This window comes from Girardinichthys multiradiatus, chromosome 21 (genome assembly GCF_021462225.1).
Source record: "Girardinichthys multiradiatus isolate DD_20200921_A chromosome 21, DD_fGirMul_XY1, whole genome shotgun sequence".
Lineage (NCBI taxonomy): Eukaryota > Metazoa > Chordata > Actinopteri > Cyprinodontiformes > Goodeidae > Girardinichthys > Girardinichthys multiradiatus.
In genome coordinates this window covers 9,205,496-9,222,189 of record NC_061813.1, presented here as the reverse complement: position 1 = coordinate 9,222,189, position 16,694 = coordinate 9,205,496, and the positions used below count along the sequence as shown (strand labels likewise).

General features: G+C 41.3%; 1 protein-coding gene across 2 annotated transcripts in view; it reads right to left on the bottom strand.

Moving 5' to 3' along the window:
- jcada (junctional cadherin 5 associated a) overlaps window positions 1-16,694 on the bottom strand; it is a 39,750-nt gene that overhangs the window by 10,202 nt on the left and 12,854 nt on the right. For both annotated transcript variants that reach the window (XM_047349405.1, XM_047349404.1), the window contains exons 2-4: window positions 13,871-14,373; window positions 6,767-7,696; window positions 1,753-5,267 (exon numbers count right to left, since the gene is read on the bottom strand). In XM_047349405.1, the coding sequence (XP_047205361.1) occupies window positions 1,753-5,267; window positions 6,767-7,696; window positions 13,871-14,241 (4,816 nt within the window). In that variant the 5' untranslated portion in view covers window positions 14,242-14,373. The remainder of the gene's footprint in view (window positions 1-1,752; window positions 5,268-6,766; window positions 7,697-13,870; window positions 14,374-16,694) is intronic.

Here is a 16,694-nt window from a genome sequence, read left to right as displayed (position 1 = left end):
TGCAACATGAAGTAAGCTAATGCCTGGTCCACACAGCAGGATTTATATGGCATTTTTTGCCCAGATCTTCCCCTTCCAACATGCCCTGATTATCGTGATTTCTCTTCAGATAATCTTATGAGATAATTCTGCCGTTTGTGGCGTGTTAAGACATCGGGACTAGTCCGACTTCAAATTACGGATCTTCAACATGTTAAATAGTCTTGGCCTGATATCCTACCGCGTGGGGTGTTCCCCAAGGACAAACAACCACATAGCGTGTTGAATGTGAAGTGTAGCCAATCAGAAAGAGAAAGAAGAAACACTGAAGGGAATAACTCTGAACTCATGTTTAAACTCGAGAGGGTTTGCGAGATTTTCTGTCTGAAATCTGAATGTTTGTGAGTGAAATCTGTTCGTGTGTGGTGTGTTGTGCTTGCCGTGTGGCTGGACAACAAACATTGTAGGACCAAACCTGTTACATCTATGATTTTTTATTGTCACTTGTGGGGTCTCTCAGGATTTGAAAATCCTGTCGTGTGAACCAGCGATGTCAAAAGGCAGCACATCTAAGGCTTTGGGACTCCAGCAAACCACAAAGAGAATAAAATGCAAATGTGGTGAACCTTCCCATAGGCTGGCTTATCAACCGTATCAACGGCTCATTCAGGAGGTCATAAAAGAACCCAAAACAACATCTAAAGCATTGCAGCCCTCACTTGTCTCGGTTTATGTCAGAGTTCATGATTGAGACTGGGTCAAGAGTTCCAAGGCTAAAACCACTGCTGACCTAAACTAACACGAAGGGTCATTCCACATTTGCCAAAAACTATCTTGATGATCCCCAAGACTTTCGGGAAAATATTCAGCAGACTAAGAAAAGTGGGCCAAAATTCCTCCACAGTGACGTAAAAGACTCATAGTCAGTTAACTGATTTTATGGCAGGTTTAAAGGGGAATTAATTTTTCACTTAGGGCCAGGTTGGTTTGCATAGCACTTTTCTCTTTACTTTTTCACAGCACTGTATAAAGATGACTGCCTAAAGAACACAAGCACATTTTCAAAGTCACTGATGGCTGTATGTCAGATAAGGGAGCAGGGCAGATGGCAGCCATTATCCCTGCAGGAAATCGACAGGAAGGTACTGGAACTTTGGACATTTTTCCATCTCCATCAATGATGAAGTTATGTTTCAGGATGACATTGCATTAGGGCTGCGACTAATGATTATTTTGCTAATTAATTATTCTAATAATAATAATAGCAATAATAGCAAATGTGCTTAATAGGAGATTTTGTTTTACAGAATTTCAACCAAGTGAAGCTAAAACTATGTCACTTAAGCAATTCTGGATAGACAAAGAAGGTATTTCACCTTAAATGCATAATGTATATATTTATTGTACAGTTTTGGCTTATTGCTGCTCTGAGTGAGTCTGTATACTCCAGTTAACAATTGTTCGATTACGTAATAAGTTGACGTTTATTTCAATAATCAATAACTCACGATTAATCCGAGTAATTGTTTCAGCTCTGCAATGCATCCACTCAAGCCACCAGACAAAGAGCACCTAAAGTATTCCCCAGGAACACCAGATGAACTGAGTGACATTGCCAGCAACCACAACTTTCCTACACAACTATAATTTAAAGAAAATGGGTAATAGCATATACATGTATAGTTGGAAACATGGCATATTTATGTTTTATATAATGGATGATCCACTCCGATGGGGACATGCACAATAATCCTCTAAGGATTTTACACCCACCTGAGACAGAGAGCATTTCCTCATCCTCCACATCAGAGGTGCTACAGGTCCCGGTGCTGAAGCTTAGTGGCAGAGTTATTTCTCTTTTGGGAACGCTGCGGGGTTTAGGAAGAAGAGGAGGCTTCTGGAGCTTGGTGCGCTGTTTTGGTATTGGTATGTTTCCTCCCTCTGATTGTTGAGTGGTCTCAGCTCTACAGACCAATGCTTGGTTATGCTCTTCTTTTACACTCTCTGAGGTGTTTTCAATGTCTTCTACAATTCTCAATTCCATCACTCTTTTCTCAGTTTCTGTACTAAAATGCTTTTCTTCCCTCAGCCCACTGCTTGCTGTTTGTCTAGTTTCACTGATCATCTCATGTACCTCCTCTTCATCCCTTTGCTCTTCCCTACAAACCCCATCAATCGCTTCCTTTAGTTGTTCAAGATCTCCCAAGTTGGCATGTTCTTCCTGTTTATCCTCTTTTTGACTTCTTTTTCCATTCTCTTCCAGCTCCTCCTTCTCAAGGCGTTGCTGAGCAACATTCTCCCTTGTCTCCTTACAAGCGTCCATTATTTGGTCTTCTCTTTCTTTAGATTCGGGTTCCTCTACAGACTCTGGAGTTTTCAGGCTAAGGCGTCTTATTCTAGACACAGAGTCAAGTTCTTTAAAACGGGCCATTCTGTCTGTAGTTGACCCGGTTGAAGCTGCAGCAGACAAAGCTGCAGAACAGTTCAGCTTATCTTGGAGAGATTCAATTAGTTTGCACGTTCCACCTCTTCCTTTCCTCTCCCCACCACATATGCTCAGCGATAAGGTCTCGCCAGGGGTGATGGGAAGGGAGAGGGGAAGCTTACTTGGTGGGAACTCGGGAAGGTCTAGAAGTGATGGAGTTTCTGCATCCTGGTTCTGTTGACCATCACTATGGTCATTGCTGTGCTTTAGCCTGTCTTCTACCCCTTGCACCACACCTGACTCTGTCTCCTGGATCTCTTCCATATCTGCTCCGTACACTATCAGGGACTCCTCTTTGACTTGCACGTACTTTATTGTCACATGCTGTATTTCTTTATTTGGATTTAACTGTTTCTCAACCAAAATAGCGTCCATGTCAGGCTCTTCATCGTCAGACTGTTTGTCTGCAACACATAAAGCCTCTACTGGAACAGCAATACCCAAGATCCGTGCAGCCCTCTCCTCTATAGACTCATTTTCAGGAATTCCTTTTGCACATTTGACCTCGTACAGGTTGCTGAGGTCCTCTGCAGGCAATGTGTTAGCTTTTTCTTGATTAAGTAGGCTTTCTAAGTGCTTATCTGCAATTGTTGAGTCATTCTTATAGGTCAGAGGTTCAGAGAGCGCATATCTTCCATCATCACCATCATCTACAAACACAAAAGAGACCTCCATTGCCTGTCTTGTAATATGACAAGAATTGCTTTTTTCAGGTGATAAGCAACTTTCCCTCTCTATTCCACAGACCTTCGTCTCAACCCTGAATGGTGAGAGGTCTAATTTAGCATGTCCTTTCGACTTAGGATCAAGTTCTTCATTTGAATTGTGCTCAAAGCTGCCACTAGTTTTCATGAGAGCTGTCATAGATGGAGTATGATCTTTATGACTGAGTGGAAATGGGACTGAGAGCGAGCGTTGCATTGGCTCTCCAGGACGACCAGGAGTTTCTGTGTAGACAGTAAGTCCCACATCCCTCAACAAGGACTCTTGAGGCACAGGGATGTCCTGCCTGTAGAGATGGTTTGACTCATTGTGAGCGGGAACAAAGGACAGGAGACAATTGTTGCTGCTGTCTGAGTTGGGAAGCAGTAATTGTTTACCTGTTAGTGGTATGTTATTGGCTCGTGGCTTGGAGAAAGTTCTTGTCATTTCCATGGATTCTAGATCAGCACTAGAGGCAAATGACTTTGACCTCTTTGTTATATAGTTGGGCTTTTCTATGTGCATTGGTGGAAGACTAATTGCTTCCCTGCCTGGTTCTGGACCACTAGTGAAATGTGCTCCTGATTTAAACCAAGGTAGTCTTTCATCAACACTGTCAAAATCCTTTTTAAATTGACTCACATTCACTCTCTTGCTTATTGTGTCTTCCATCTCTTTGTTAATGGTCTCCAATTGACCGATTGCATCACAGGGTCGTCGGTTTACTGGCTTTAAAAGAAATTGCCCAAAAACCAGTTGTTCTTCACTTTCTGGTGGACTGCTCTTCTTAGGAGAAGATGATGGATGTTCTCCCTGATTTTGTCTCTTGGTAGGAGAAGATGGATCCTGTTGCGTGTGCTGAAGTGACTGGGATTGTGTTGGGCTTAGGCTGAGACGGGAGAAGGCGCTGTTGCTGGAGGGATGAAGGTTTTTTTGACCCGTCATTGGGTAGCCATAAGAAGAGGTACAATCAGTCCCAATATCAATATCCATGGTTGCATCTGAGGCTGACTGAAGAGCCTCCTGTCTCCTGATAGGGCTTTGGGTTTCTGGACTCTTAACACCTGTCACAGGAGAGCCTGTTTGAGTTTCCTGATTACGATATTGGTTTCCAGGCCAAGACCCACCAAAGCCCAACTGCTTGTCTTCATTTGCTTGGAGTACCCAGGCGTCTATGACCTCTTTTCGTAAAGGAGCTCTCTTGTAATTCCTCGATGTGCTGATTGTGTGATGGTGAGAGTAGCGTGATTTGATGGGTATCTCATTTACAGACTTGCTACGAATGTTTGGGCTTTCTTTGAGACCTACAGCAAAAGTGTCAGTGTTTGTAACGGTCAGGTTTGGTATCGCCTCATTGTTGTTCTGATCAGCTGATAAGCCTTTGTTAATGTTTGTTGGTGTGTGAACAGGGACGCTCACGAGGCAGAAGATGGTTTCACTCACTCTTCTCTTGGTATTCCTGTGAATTTCTTTTCCTGACTCTGGTACAATTGTTTTTACTTGTGTAATGGTTTCTGCAAAGAACTGGTCCGAACTGGACCCCTGACGGGAAAGGGTCCTTGTTAATGGTGACTGAAAAGCTGAAGAGGAGGATGTAGGAGATGGTAGAGTGTTGAGATGTCTATTGTTGCAGTTTTGGTCAGGTGCTCGGAAGTTACTCATAGTCTCTTTGTGCAAATCACTTCGCCACCTTTTATTTTCATTGTCTAAGTTGCTAGAAGACGTCAGGTTATTTTCATCTGCCACTTTGGCAGAAATAAAAGGCCCCAGTGGCGGGGGCAAAAAGGCACTGTCGTCGGGTGCAGGCTCCGACACGGTGACGCTGGGAAGCTCATTACGGATGTGCCGGATTTTGTCAGCGTCCGTTAGGGAGTTACCACCCAGGGCTGAGGAAATATGACGGATGCGAGGATCATCAAAGGAGATATACTGAACTCCTCCTCCTGAACGCTCTTGGGTTGAATACACAGGGTAAAGCTGCTTCTGGCTGGACGCACTTCTCTCTCTATGGTGATCAGGCCAGGAACAAGCTGGATGTCTGATGAACCAATGAGATCCATCAGGAGCCACTTGTATCTGCGGATACATATCCCCTCGGTACCTAAAAGTGAAAGGAAAAAAGGTAACAACAAAGACAAGATTAAAATAAAAAAAATATTTATGAATAAATTCATCTGAATAAAAATATGTCTATACTCTGCTGCATGTTTAGTCCTATAAGGAATCAGAAAGGTAAGATTATTATTAAAAAACAACAATGTTCCTACCTCAAACACCTGATTGGGGTAACAACTGGTATGGTGTATTGTTTTTTGTTCTTTAAATAATGAACTAATGTTTTGTAACTGCTGACAATGTTTTCATCTGAAGCAGTTTGCTGAAGCAGACTGATATGACTGATAATTCAGCTCATAACATATTTTAATGCAGTTCTTGTCAATTGACCAAATAGAAAAGGTTCTTGTCCCCTTCTTAAACTTAGCGCTTTGCTTTGAATGTCATAACATTTAATAACTTATAATAACATTTATGGATCTAAGCAGATGTAAGGCCTCCCAGACAGCTGTTCTGTCCTTGATGTAAATTTTGTCATTCATCACTGCCCACTAGGGTCTGTTAGGACTCTCCGGGGACATCAGTGTGTGACCCAGATCTTTGAGGCCAGACTAACTGCATGCAAATAGCCCTACCATTTAAATGGTGGCACTAAACACATAGCAGACAAAGAAAATGACAGGTCAGATCATAAGTAGAAGAAAAAAAATAACAACACCACTTGTTTTGAGAAATACAGCGTAGAGAACCACATTCAAACAAATACTCTCTTGGTTTTGTGGTGAGAAATCACTTCATGTCAGATATCTTTTCAGTTCTTAGCCTTTTGCTCCCCAATGAGAAGGCAGTATACAACCAACCGCATTATCGCACCCTATGAGGCTGTAGTGAAAACGTCATATCTGTGAGTGAAAGGCTGTGGTTAAAACTAGAATGAAGTGTCCTTTCTGTTAAGAAATTTCTTTTTTTTTTTTTTTATCTTATTGGGTTTGTTCTAATGCAGGGCAATAAAAGAGTTTCCAATCCTGGTTCTGGAGAAGTGAAATTTGCTTCTGATTTCAACCAAGCAATTATTTCATCAACCTGTTCACATTATTTATATACTAGTCCACATTTGGTTTCACATTCATTTCGTCTAATATCTTTTTATTTATAGTTTTCAATTCCAATATAGTGAATGGGATATACCCACGTAATGTTATCAAAGATTACCAGTTGAGAGGAGACTATGCTGAGATGCTATATAAGTTAACTGAACTTATTTTTGCCAAATTTTAATAAAACATTATGAAAAAAATGCAGATGATAATAGACAATATATTGGCTCCTACACCTTTAACCAAATACCTAATGAAACATATATGTTTAAAAGTGTTTGAAAATCTCTGAACCAAACAGATTATCACAAAAATAATATTACACTTTATATAGATTTAAATCCAACAGTGGCTCTTTAAAAAGTGGTATTCCATGTTTAAGCTTATTAGGAAATGCAAGTAACAAAATGTATTGAATTAAGTAATTTAAGAAAACAGTGATAACAACCTGTACTCAAAAGGAACATCACCATATCCTCGGAACGCCCCTCCCATTATTGGAGCTCTTTTATATGATGGAGGAGGGATATATCCTGGAGGTCCAGAGTCCTGTGCAAAATAGTCCAACTGAGAGTCTTTAGTTCTCGATGTGGGAATGGGAGTTCTGTCCCTTGCCTGGGGAGTCACTGATTCTCTGCCGGACAGCACCTCACAGCTTCCCCTGATCTGCTGGTGCATCTCGTAAGAAGGAGGTCTGGGGGGTCGGGAGAAGCGGGCCTTTGGTGTGATTGAGAGTTGGTTGGCACTAGCTGGCCTACCATTTTCTGGCCAGCGAGGTGCTCGATATAAGTCTTGGTGGGACAGTGGGTGGCCATTGACCCGCCTGTACATTTCCTGACCAGACAATGCTATGTCAACATATTGCAGGCTCTCAGGTTGTAACATCCTGGGCAGGGACTGGGACTTAGCTTTGATCCTGGGATGGACTACCATGCCCTCTGGTGTTCTGGCATGGAGCCGCTGCTGCTCCTGTGCCCAACGCTCCCCCTCGCTCTGAGACATCTGGCGGGTAAAGCACACAGCTGGATGCCACTCCTCTGTCCCCAGGCTCTGGCATTTCCTCTCAGTTGCCATTCTCCATTGCTGGAGGGCTGCCTCCCTGTCTCTAGAGCGGCCCTGTGCCTGGGCCAAGGCTTGAGCTTGGGCCTGGACTGCCCAGTGTTGCCTTTCCTGAGCTGCTCTCTGACGGTCTTCAACAGAGAGCTCTTGACCTTTGGCCTGTTGAGGCCCTTCTGGCCTGCTGTACCCTCCTTGTCCCTTTCCATGGGGTTCCCTGATGTCAGCGTAGTCCAGCAGCACACTGAAATCCTGGCCTCTCCTCCTCCAGTATGAAAGATCCTTGGATTGTGGCTGTGACCCTCTGTTGCCATCACAAAACCTTTGAGGGAAAGAAACATAAAAATATTAGTATGCCTCCTATGAAATGCACAAAAGCTGGAAAAGATTTGCCATTTCTAGACACTATGTCAGCTTTTTGTTTGTAAATCTCCTTAAGTCAGTGCTGATAATAATTATAATGGAACAAATATATTAACAACACCAATAATTCAACAGTAAAATGAAATAATAAAGCTATACTACATACATACACTGAACTCACTACTTACTGGGACCCCTGGCAAAATAATTAAAATGGACTCAGTTTCATTCTTCTAACACATGGTCACCAAAATTCCTAATGCAATTACCATTAACAAGGATCCATTTAGAAGAGAAACAGGCCCACAGTAATACAGATCGTCCACTATACTTAACAATTGACATGAAGTGCTTTTACAACAAAAAGCATTCCATATTTTCAGTATTTTCAAGACCCATGATTGTTACTCAGAATCAGCTTTATTTTAACCTTGCAAGGGAGAAAACCTTTTTACAGCAGTGGACATGCGCTCAGGAGTGCTACCAAATTATTCTGACTACACAAAGACACAGTTCTCCTTATAACAGCTTCAACAGCTCTCAATGTAAACTCCTTGAGATCCAGACTCATAGAGGAGGGACAGAGATGAAATCTGTGGTAATTACAGTGTGGCATACATCTTATCTCATATATGTGCTCTGGAGAAGACTGAGGAGCCATCTCCCTAAGACTAAACAGAACCATCTGTTCAGTCTTAGGCACTAAATAGAACCATCTGTCCAACTCTTGCCATAGATCAAGTCTGCAACAGAGGAGAAACCGAGGGGTTTGAATACTTTTATCAGGTCAGAAACCAAGGCATTTAAACAAGCCACTAAAAGGTTCAACATTCCCCCCTTCTGATCAAAACTGAAACTTGTTTCATTTGTGATCGACACTGACAAACAAAATAGGAGAGTGACAATGAATAAACATAAATAATAAAAGTAGATACTGAAGTTGATAATTAGGAGAGAAGTTATAAACGTAAGGAATGAAATTGATTAATAATAAAATTGAGTAAAAAGGGAATAATAAGTAATGTAAAGAAACGCAAAAGACTCAAAACTACACAATGTCCTCCTCTGTGTGAGCAAAACAATCTGTCAGATGGAAACTTGCTAGAAAATGTTGCCAATGTCTGTTGCACAAAAGTTCAGAAGGGTTCAGCAAATTCTTTTTTTTTTTTGGCAACAAGTTGGCATGCAGATGGTGTAGATGGTTTCTTGGTGACTCCATGATGCTACTCTTTGCTGCAGTTCTCAAACTGTGAGCTCTGGAGATTGTAAATACATAAACTGGATTTTTGTGAATAATTATTATTGTATATTTTTTTCTACCTCCCCATTGAGTACCAAATTTAAAGTTGGGATTTTTAAAGATTTTTTGGGTGTGACATTAAACAAGTGCAATAAAGGATGTTGAAATATTCTCAGGATATTAGTAACTGTGGAGGTAATTGTACATAAAAAGATCGGAAAATATCCCACTTATCCTAATATCTAGTCATAGCCAAACTGTTGGTTAGAACATAAATACATACTTGGATTATTTGGGTTATGTACAATTTAGACTATTTGTAAAACGGTGAACTACGTTATGCACTCTGGATCTACAAAAATATTTATTCATATAAAAGCAACATGAAAACATTCAAATGATATATTTCTCTTTTCTATTTGCTATTCTGCCCTCTTATATATTTGTTTTATTTGACTTTTTGTCACATTTAAATGTTGCAGAAAGCACAAAGACAATCTGGGTAAATACAAAAAGCAGTTTTCAAATGATGATTTAACTTAGAACAAAAGATAGTTACCAAGTTACGAAAAATGAAAAATCCCTCTGAAAAATTATAAGTCTCCCCCTTTTTAAATCATGAATAGACTGTGATTAACCACATTTTTGTTTCAATTGTACTAGCTACATCCAGGCCTGATTACCACTTGACCAGTCGAGCAACTGTGCTCGGTGGGAGGAGCAGTTGTCTTACAATCCGAACATGGTGGGTCCGATTCCAGCTTCCTCCTGCCATATGTTGATGTGGTCCAGGGCAAGGAAGGCAAGGCACTTAACCCCTGGTTGCCTACTGATCTATGTATTGTGTATGAATGGGTGCCCATTTGTGAATGCAATTGGATGAATGTGGCTCTAGTGTAAAGCGCTTTGAGTGTCGATATCACTGGAAAAGTGCTATATAAATTCAGTCTGTTTACCATTAGAGTCTTTTAAACAGAACCAGTCTAACAACAAGAATCTCAAAAAGCAACGCATAATGCCCCTACTCAAAGAAATTCAAGAACAGATTAGAAACATTTAACAATAAAGAAAGGGTTACAAAGACATATCTTGTGAAACAACAAGCTCTGCGATGTCTTTGAAGTGTGTGTGACGCTTTGGATGCGCTCCCATTCAGTATAGTGCCTGTTTACTGGGATCAACTGTGTGGAATTCAACGTATTCTGCATCGTGTCCGGACACCTTACTTTTCTGTGGTGTCACTTTTTTCATTTACATTTTTTTTTTTTTATTTAAGGATTAACTGACCATCTGTCTCAATGTCCATTACTGCCCCCAACTCACCAGATAATTAATTAGCTGAATTAATGAAACAGTAACAACTGTATAGTATACATGAGGTTACGTAGTTCGGTTAATTCTGTAGCAGTGATGCACATGTGCTGTAAAGGTCACATTTTAAAGGAGCGACACTCAATTTTTGGACATGCCTAAAAAATGTATGGCAGGCTGGTTTATGTGGGAAAGAACTTATGAATGCTACAGTGTAAACTGTGTAGAAAGTCAATGCGGGAGGCCAATTTTATTATGTCATCATGTCTTCCAAAGCTATTAAAATACTAGGCTGATAAACAACTGTTTATTACATTTAAGGGGTAATTAGTTTTTTACATAGAGCCGGGTTGATTTGGACAGCTACTTTTTCTTTAAATAAACTGTATTTTGATTTTACTCATGTTATATTTCCCTGATATTAGATTTGTTTAAGGATCTGAAACATGTGTGAAAAAACAAAAAAGGAACTCTGTAAAGGAAAACTACTACAATATAGGTACCATCATAATGATAAGGGGCAAAATGGGCAGAAATAGAGTAAAGCGTAAACAGATGGAATAATAAAAAGAAATCCTCTCCCACTAGATGGAGACAGATGACTATAAATAGTCATGTAATGTTAGGTAATTGAGATTTTTATGGGGGCATAATAAACACATTACACAATGACATACTGTGGCTGTTTTTTCCTGCAACATCGTCCAGAACACATTCCTGACAGTCTTTCTGGTTCGATTTTCCTTTTTGTTCCCAATGCCAGAGAGCAAGCTGAATTTCAGTGTGAGGACAGCTGCTGATGATGGCGATGTTTGATGGCAGACCGGATGGACAGCAATGAGAGACAGTCGTTTCAGACTATTCCTGGTGATGCAGACTGATTGAAAATGTAAACAAGACGCAAGCACAGATGTGCACATCCTCCAGAGGCCTCGGCTACTGAGCGTCCTTGACATTTCCATCCGCAATCATTACCGGCCGGCAAATGTTTACTGGAAGAGATGGTTGGGATTGGAGGGCAGGCTAGCCACAGCAGTCTGTTAAATTTGAAGGCATTTAATGATGAGTTGCCATCGTCAGTCTAATTGGGTTTAAGCAGCACTGGTCTAGAGAGAGTGTAAAGATAGCTCTGGTCCTTATCTAAACTAAAGCTGCCAGGCTAAATGCATTGTTGCTGAGGGGGAAAATAAGATGGATGAACAAACAACAGATTGAAATTGCAGAACATATGTCTTTGTAATGCCCACATTCCCAGTAGCAGTGGCATCCTGGCTACATGAAAATAGTGATTACTGCTTGGTGGAAAAAACTGCTAACAAAATGTGCAACCTTTGAGGTTAATTATGGCTATGTAACACATCTGAGGGGTCTGTCTCAATACCTAAAACAGTTTGTAGAGAAAAACAGAAATTTGTCCAAACAAAATGTTTGGGGGAAAATCCGGCAGCCCAGACTAATTATGAAGACAAGAAAACAGCTGTATTGACTTTGTCTTATTTGCAGAGCACTAACTCCCACATCTGATGCAAATATACAAGCTCAACAGCTCTGCTTAAAAAAAAAAAAAAAAAAAAAAAAACTAAACACACTGGCTAAAGTGGGGCAACATCCCTGGAAAATATCCCACATTCCAGCAGTCCCTATCTAAGAGATTTTCAATTGCATAACTTCAGACTGAGCTAAATATAGCCAATCCTCCATATGCATACTTTAATATTCCCTATATGACTCCTGTTTTATTGATGGTGTATGCATTATGTAAGTAGTAATATTACTTGTGAAACACTGGGAGCAAGTTAGGCATATTGGTTTATGTGAGGAGAAACACGGAAGGCGGTTTCCTAACAAACCTGGCAACCTATGTAAAAGCAGGCCACTCTTAAACGGGGAGAATGCAGGTTTGCCTAAAAGAAGTGTTGATTACAACTCCAAGAAGTCCCAAGAGGGAGATTAACACATGAGCATACATTATCCCTCCCTCTACTGCATGAAAAAAGATAGAGAAGAAGAGGAGGGATGAGAGGAGAGAAATAATGAAAGGAAGTTACACATAAGGGCAAAATTTAGAAGTAAGCGAGGGAACAAGCAGCAGCGTTAGGACGTTTCATGTCAGGGTGTGACGTTACAGCACCTTGCAAAAGTAATGACAGGCCTCCACATTCTGTAGCATCACAATCACTGACTTCAGTGTATTTTATTGGGATTTTATGTGACAGACCAACACAAAGGGCAGCCTAAATGTTACAAAGGAATATTAAGCAAGTTTTTAAGGATGTGACATGCATCTGTATTCAGTACCCTTTACTCTGATAATCCTGTGCAAGCAATTTCCATAATAAGTCACCCCAATTAGTAAATGTCTTCCACATATATGTACCTGAATCTCAGTGTAAACCCAGCTGTTCTGTGAAGACCTCAGAGGTTTGTTAGAAAACATTCCTACTTTAAAGACCAATATTTAAACTTTCTGTTCTAATAAAGCTTGTAGTCACAGTAGGTTATCTTAAGCCATCTCTGTATTTGTGGTGCCATAATCTTAGGCTGCTGGAGAACATCCTGACCACTTTTCCTCACTCTGCTACGTTCTCCAATTACTCTCCAGTTATGCATTATTTGCAATTATTGTTGCCATTAACTTTATGTTCTGTCTCAGTTTATGTCTCTTTAAAGACATTTCCTCTTGCCCGGTGTTTCTGTTTGAGCTATCGCTGCTAATCACTGCGTGTTTTCTTTCTGTAAACAACAAATTTGCCCTGTCTCTCTGTTTGTCAACCATGTCTCTCTCATTGACTCTGGTAAGCTGAGACCAAATTTAATCTTTTTGGCCGACAAACAGAATGCTATGTATGGTGGAAAACTAACACAGTACATCACCCCAAAAACAGTATCCCCACTGTGAAACATGGCGGTGGCAGCATCATGTTATTCTCAGAGTGTGGAAACAGATCAGAGTTGATGGGACAGTGGATAGAGCTAAATACAGGGAAATCCTGGACAGAGGTTTACCCTCCATCAGCAGAGCAACCCTGAATATACAGCCAGACCTACAATGGAATTGTTTAGATATATTTGGTACATTTATGAGTTAGTTGAAAGTCCAGACCTAAATCCAATTAATAATCTGCACCAAGACTTATAAGTTGATGTTCAGATGGTCTGACTGAGCTTGACCTATTTAAAAGGAACAATGAGTAAAAGTCTCTAGATGTGCAAAGGCAATAGAGAGATGCCGCATATGGCAGGCAGCTGTAGCTGCAGCAATAGTGGTTCTAAAAAACATTGACTTCGAAGAGGGTGACAAATGCATGGCACATCTGTTAGATTTTAATAATAAATTAAAATAAAATAACATTAATACTTTTCCGTCCACTTTAAACAACGCATATAAATGCACAATGTCACTGAGGTTTGTGGTAGTAACATTCAAGCAAAATAATGCAATGAATTATCTCATAGTGTAAATAATGAGAAACATAACAAGTAAGTGATCTACTGTTAAGTCTTTAAGCAGTGAGATAATAAACAAGGAGGACAGAGTATGCAGAAATCGGTACAGGAACCCATCACAAGATCATGTCTTACCCGCTGTCTGAGGTCAGCGACTCTCCCAAGGAGTGGGTGTCAGTTTGGCCACGGTTGTCACCCTCCCGTTTTGGCTGGCTCCCCTCCCTAGGTCCATTGTTGTTGTTGTTGGGGCAGCTGCCAATATATACCCGGGGCTGCCTTATTCCACTGCTGTTCCCCATGGCCACTGCAGGGCCCCTTTCGTAGCCGTTCACTGTCCGGGAGCCGGACCTGTTTTCCAGGATTTCATGGTGTTTGCTGTAGGATGGTGGCAAGGATGTGGTCGGCTGAAGGGATGAGGATGTAGGGACTGGCGCAGGTGTGGAGGAGGCGGTATGTCTGGGCAGTTTGTATCCATGAGAGATGAGGAGGTCCTCCACACTGTACATGGTGGCATTTGTTTCTGCTGGTGCTGGTGTTTCTCCCTTCTCTGCCTTTAGGAAGGTCACTTCACAAGTCTCTGCTTCTTCCCTACACACACCGGCAGGATTACCGGCACAGCTGCACAGCGGAGGCCATCACTGGGAAATAGGGAGACAGAAAAGAGTTTAGCATGAACACACTAGAAGAAAGACAGATGAAAAAACCATTATCCTCGCTATCCGTGTCCAAATGTTGTCAAGACCTTTATGGAAATTTGAGACAACGGGATAAAAGAGAGGTGCCATGACAAAAACGTCCCCCCTCTCCTACAGTTCCACTAGCAGATACCTTTTTTCACTTCAGTTGAACAGTGAAGAAGATCTGCTGGTAAAGAAACAGCAACCAATCTAAAACAGCATCATCATCAGCTGCATGAGGAGCTTCAGAGCAGTGCTGCTGCTTTAAAAACAGGGCCACTGTTTGCACTGGGCTCCCCACAGAACTCCAGCTGGTAGCAGTATTCCCAAGCCCACGTTTTGCATCTCCAAAACTGCTGGAGGACAGTGCGCCTCTGTGCTCACATCAGCATCTCTAAAGTATGTCAGCAAGAGCTGTAGCCAACACTCGGCACAAAGTCGAGGTTGTTCAAAGTGCTGGTTGAACTCAGACCTGCCCCTTGTCCCTGATCCTGTTTACGATTTTCATGGATGGAAAATTAAGGCGTAGTCATAGAGAGGAGGGTGTGTGGTTTGAGACCTTATGTTCTCACTTTTGCTCTCTCCAGATGATATGGTTCTGTTGATGTCTTCAAGCCATGACCTTCAGCATGTACTGAAGCAGTTTGCAGCTGAGTGTGAAGGGTTGTGGTAGTGTGAGATCAAAAAAAGGTGGACTGCTACTTCCAGCTCACTCTCTGCCTCAAGTGGAGTTGATGAATGTTAGTATCTTGTTCACTAGTGTTGACAGGACTGAGCGTATATAAGGGTGCTGCTCTGGATAGTGATTCCATTGTAGTTTTGATGGTGCGCTTGGGATCATTGTCCTGTTTCATGACAAGTTTGGGACAGGCTGCGGCTTTAATAGAAATTGTTACACTTGCTGATGATCACTTAAACAAGTGCAGTTAATTAGCTGCACCTACCCACTACTTGCCCTTTCAAATCCTAAAAAAGAACCAAGAATGATTTTGATTTTCCGCACATAGCTTTTCCGTTTTGGCATCGTTTTTGTTTAGGAAATAATGACAGTGTGGGATCTGGTGTTTAGGGCTATGACCAGATAATTTTTTTAAATAAGTTCTGAATTGTAAAACTCTATTAATGAAGGGTTAACAGAGGAAGTGCAAAAGGCTTCTCTACTGGGACATCTTCAAATCATTCATTTAGCAAACAGCAAACACTAAAACATTTGCCTTATTAAATAAGAAACATTTCGGGGCACGGAGGTGGTGCAGGGGTAAAACTCGCGACCCATGTTCAGAGGCCTGTTGACCTTGGCTGCATGCCCCTCTCTCCACCACTTTTCTGTCAGCTCACTGTTAAAAAACAGGAAAATAAAGGCCACTAGTGATGCACAAAACATAAAAATAAAAAAAGAGAAACTTTGACATTTTGTTTTATAATTTGTGGTAAAACAAAATCTCTTAGCCATTAAATAAAGACTTATAACAACAAAGACAGGAACGGCTTTAAAAAGCCAAATACATCCCAAAAATGACCATGCCTATTAACTTGAAGAACTAATGAATGAATTAGGGATACCCATTGTGCATCCTCAAATGATGTAATGCCCTTGATGAAGTCATGCTTGATGCCTTGTCAGAGGCATAGATGCTGCTGCAGCCCACTCATTCATGCAAACAACCTGGCTGTCCTCAATAAGAAATGGCATAAAAGAAAAGCTCTGTGCGACTTGCTGCCAGAATCAAATGCCGTGCAGATGGTATTAAAGCCAATCACACTGGAATTGTTAAAAGGCAGAGCAAAATCACTTGTTCTCCCCTTTGAAAAACAGAAGGCTGACGCAGCCTCGACAAAATGTATTCAGCTGCAAACCGATTAGCATTTGTTTTGCTCTTCAGTGGTTATTTAGCCATCATAGTCCCATGCAAGCAGAAAAAATGGAGCTATAAAAAGCCATCTCAGAGGGCAGCACCACTTCCCCTCGCCTCCTTCCTTGTACCTGAACCACGGGACAGCCCGCAAGGTGATTAGGTGATTAACGGGATCCAGAACCGTGAAAACGCCACTCCTTTTGTGCGTCTGGCTCTTTAATACGATTATCTTTTTTCATTTAAAACCCTAAACCAGTTAGTTTTGGAGGATTGACTCTTGGCGCTTAGCCAGTTAATACTTTTGTTGAGTTTAACTCTTCCCGTATGTGATTTGAGTAATCCCCTGAAGAACAGGCCGGTTCTGAGTTTCCAAGGACCTTGCGTTAAAGCAATGTCAGTGCAAAAGAAAAAAAGGGCATTGAGATG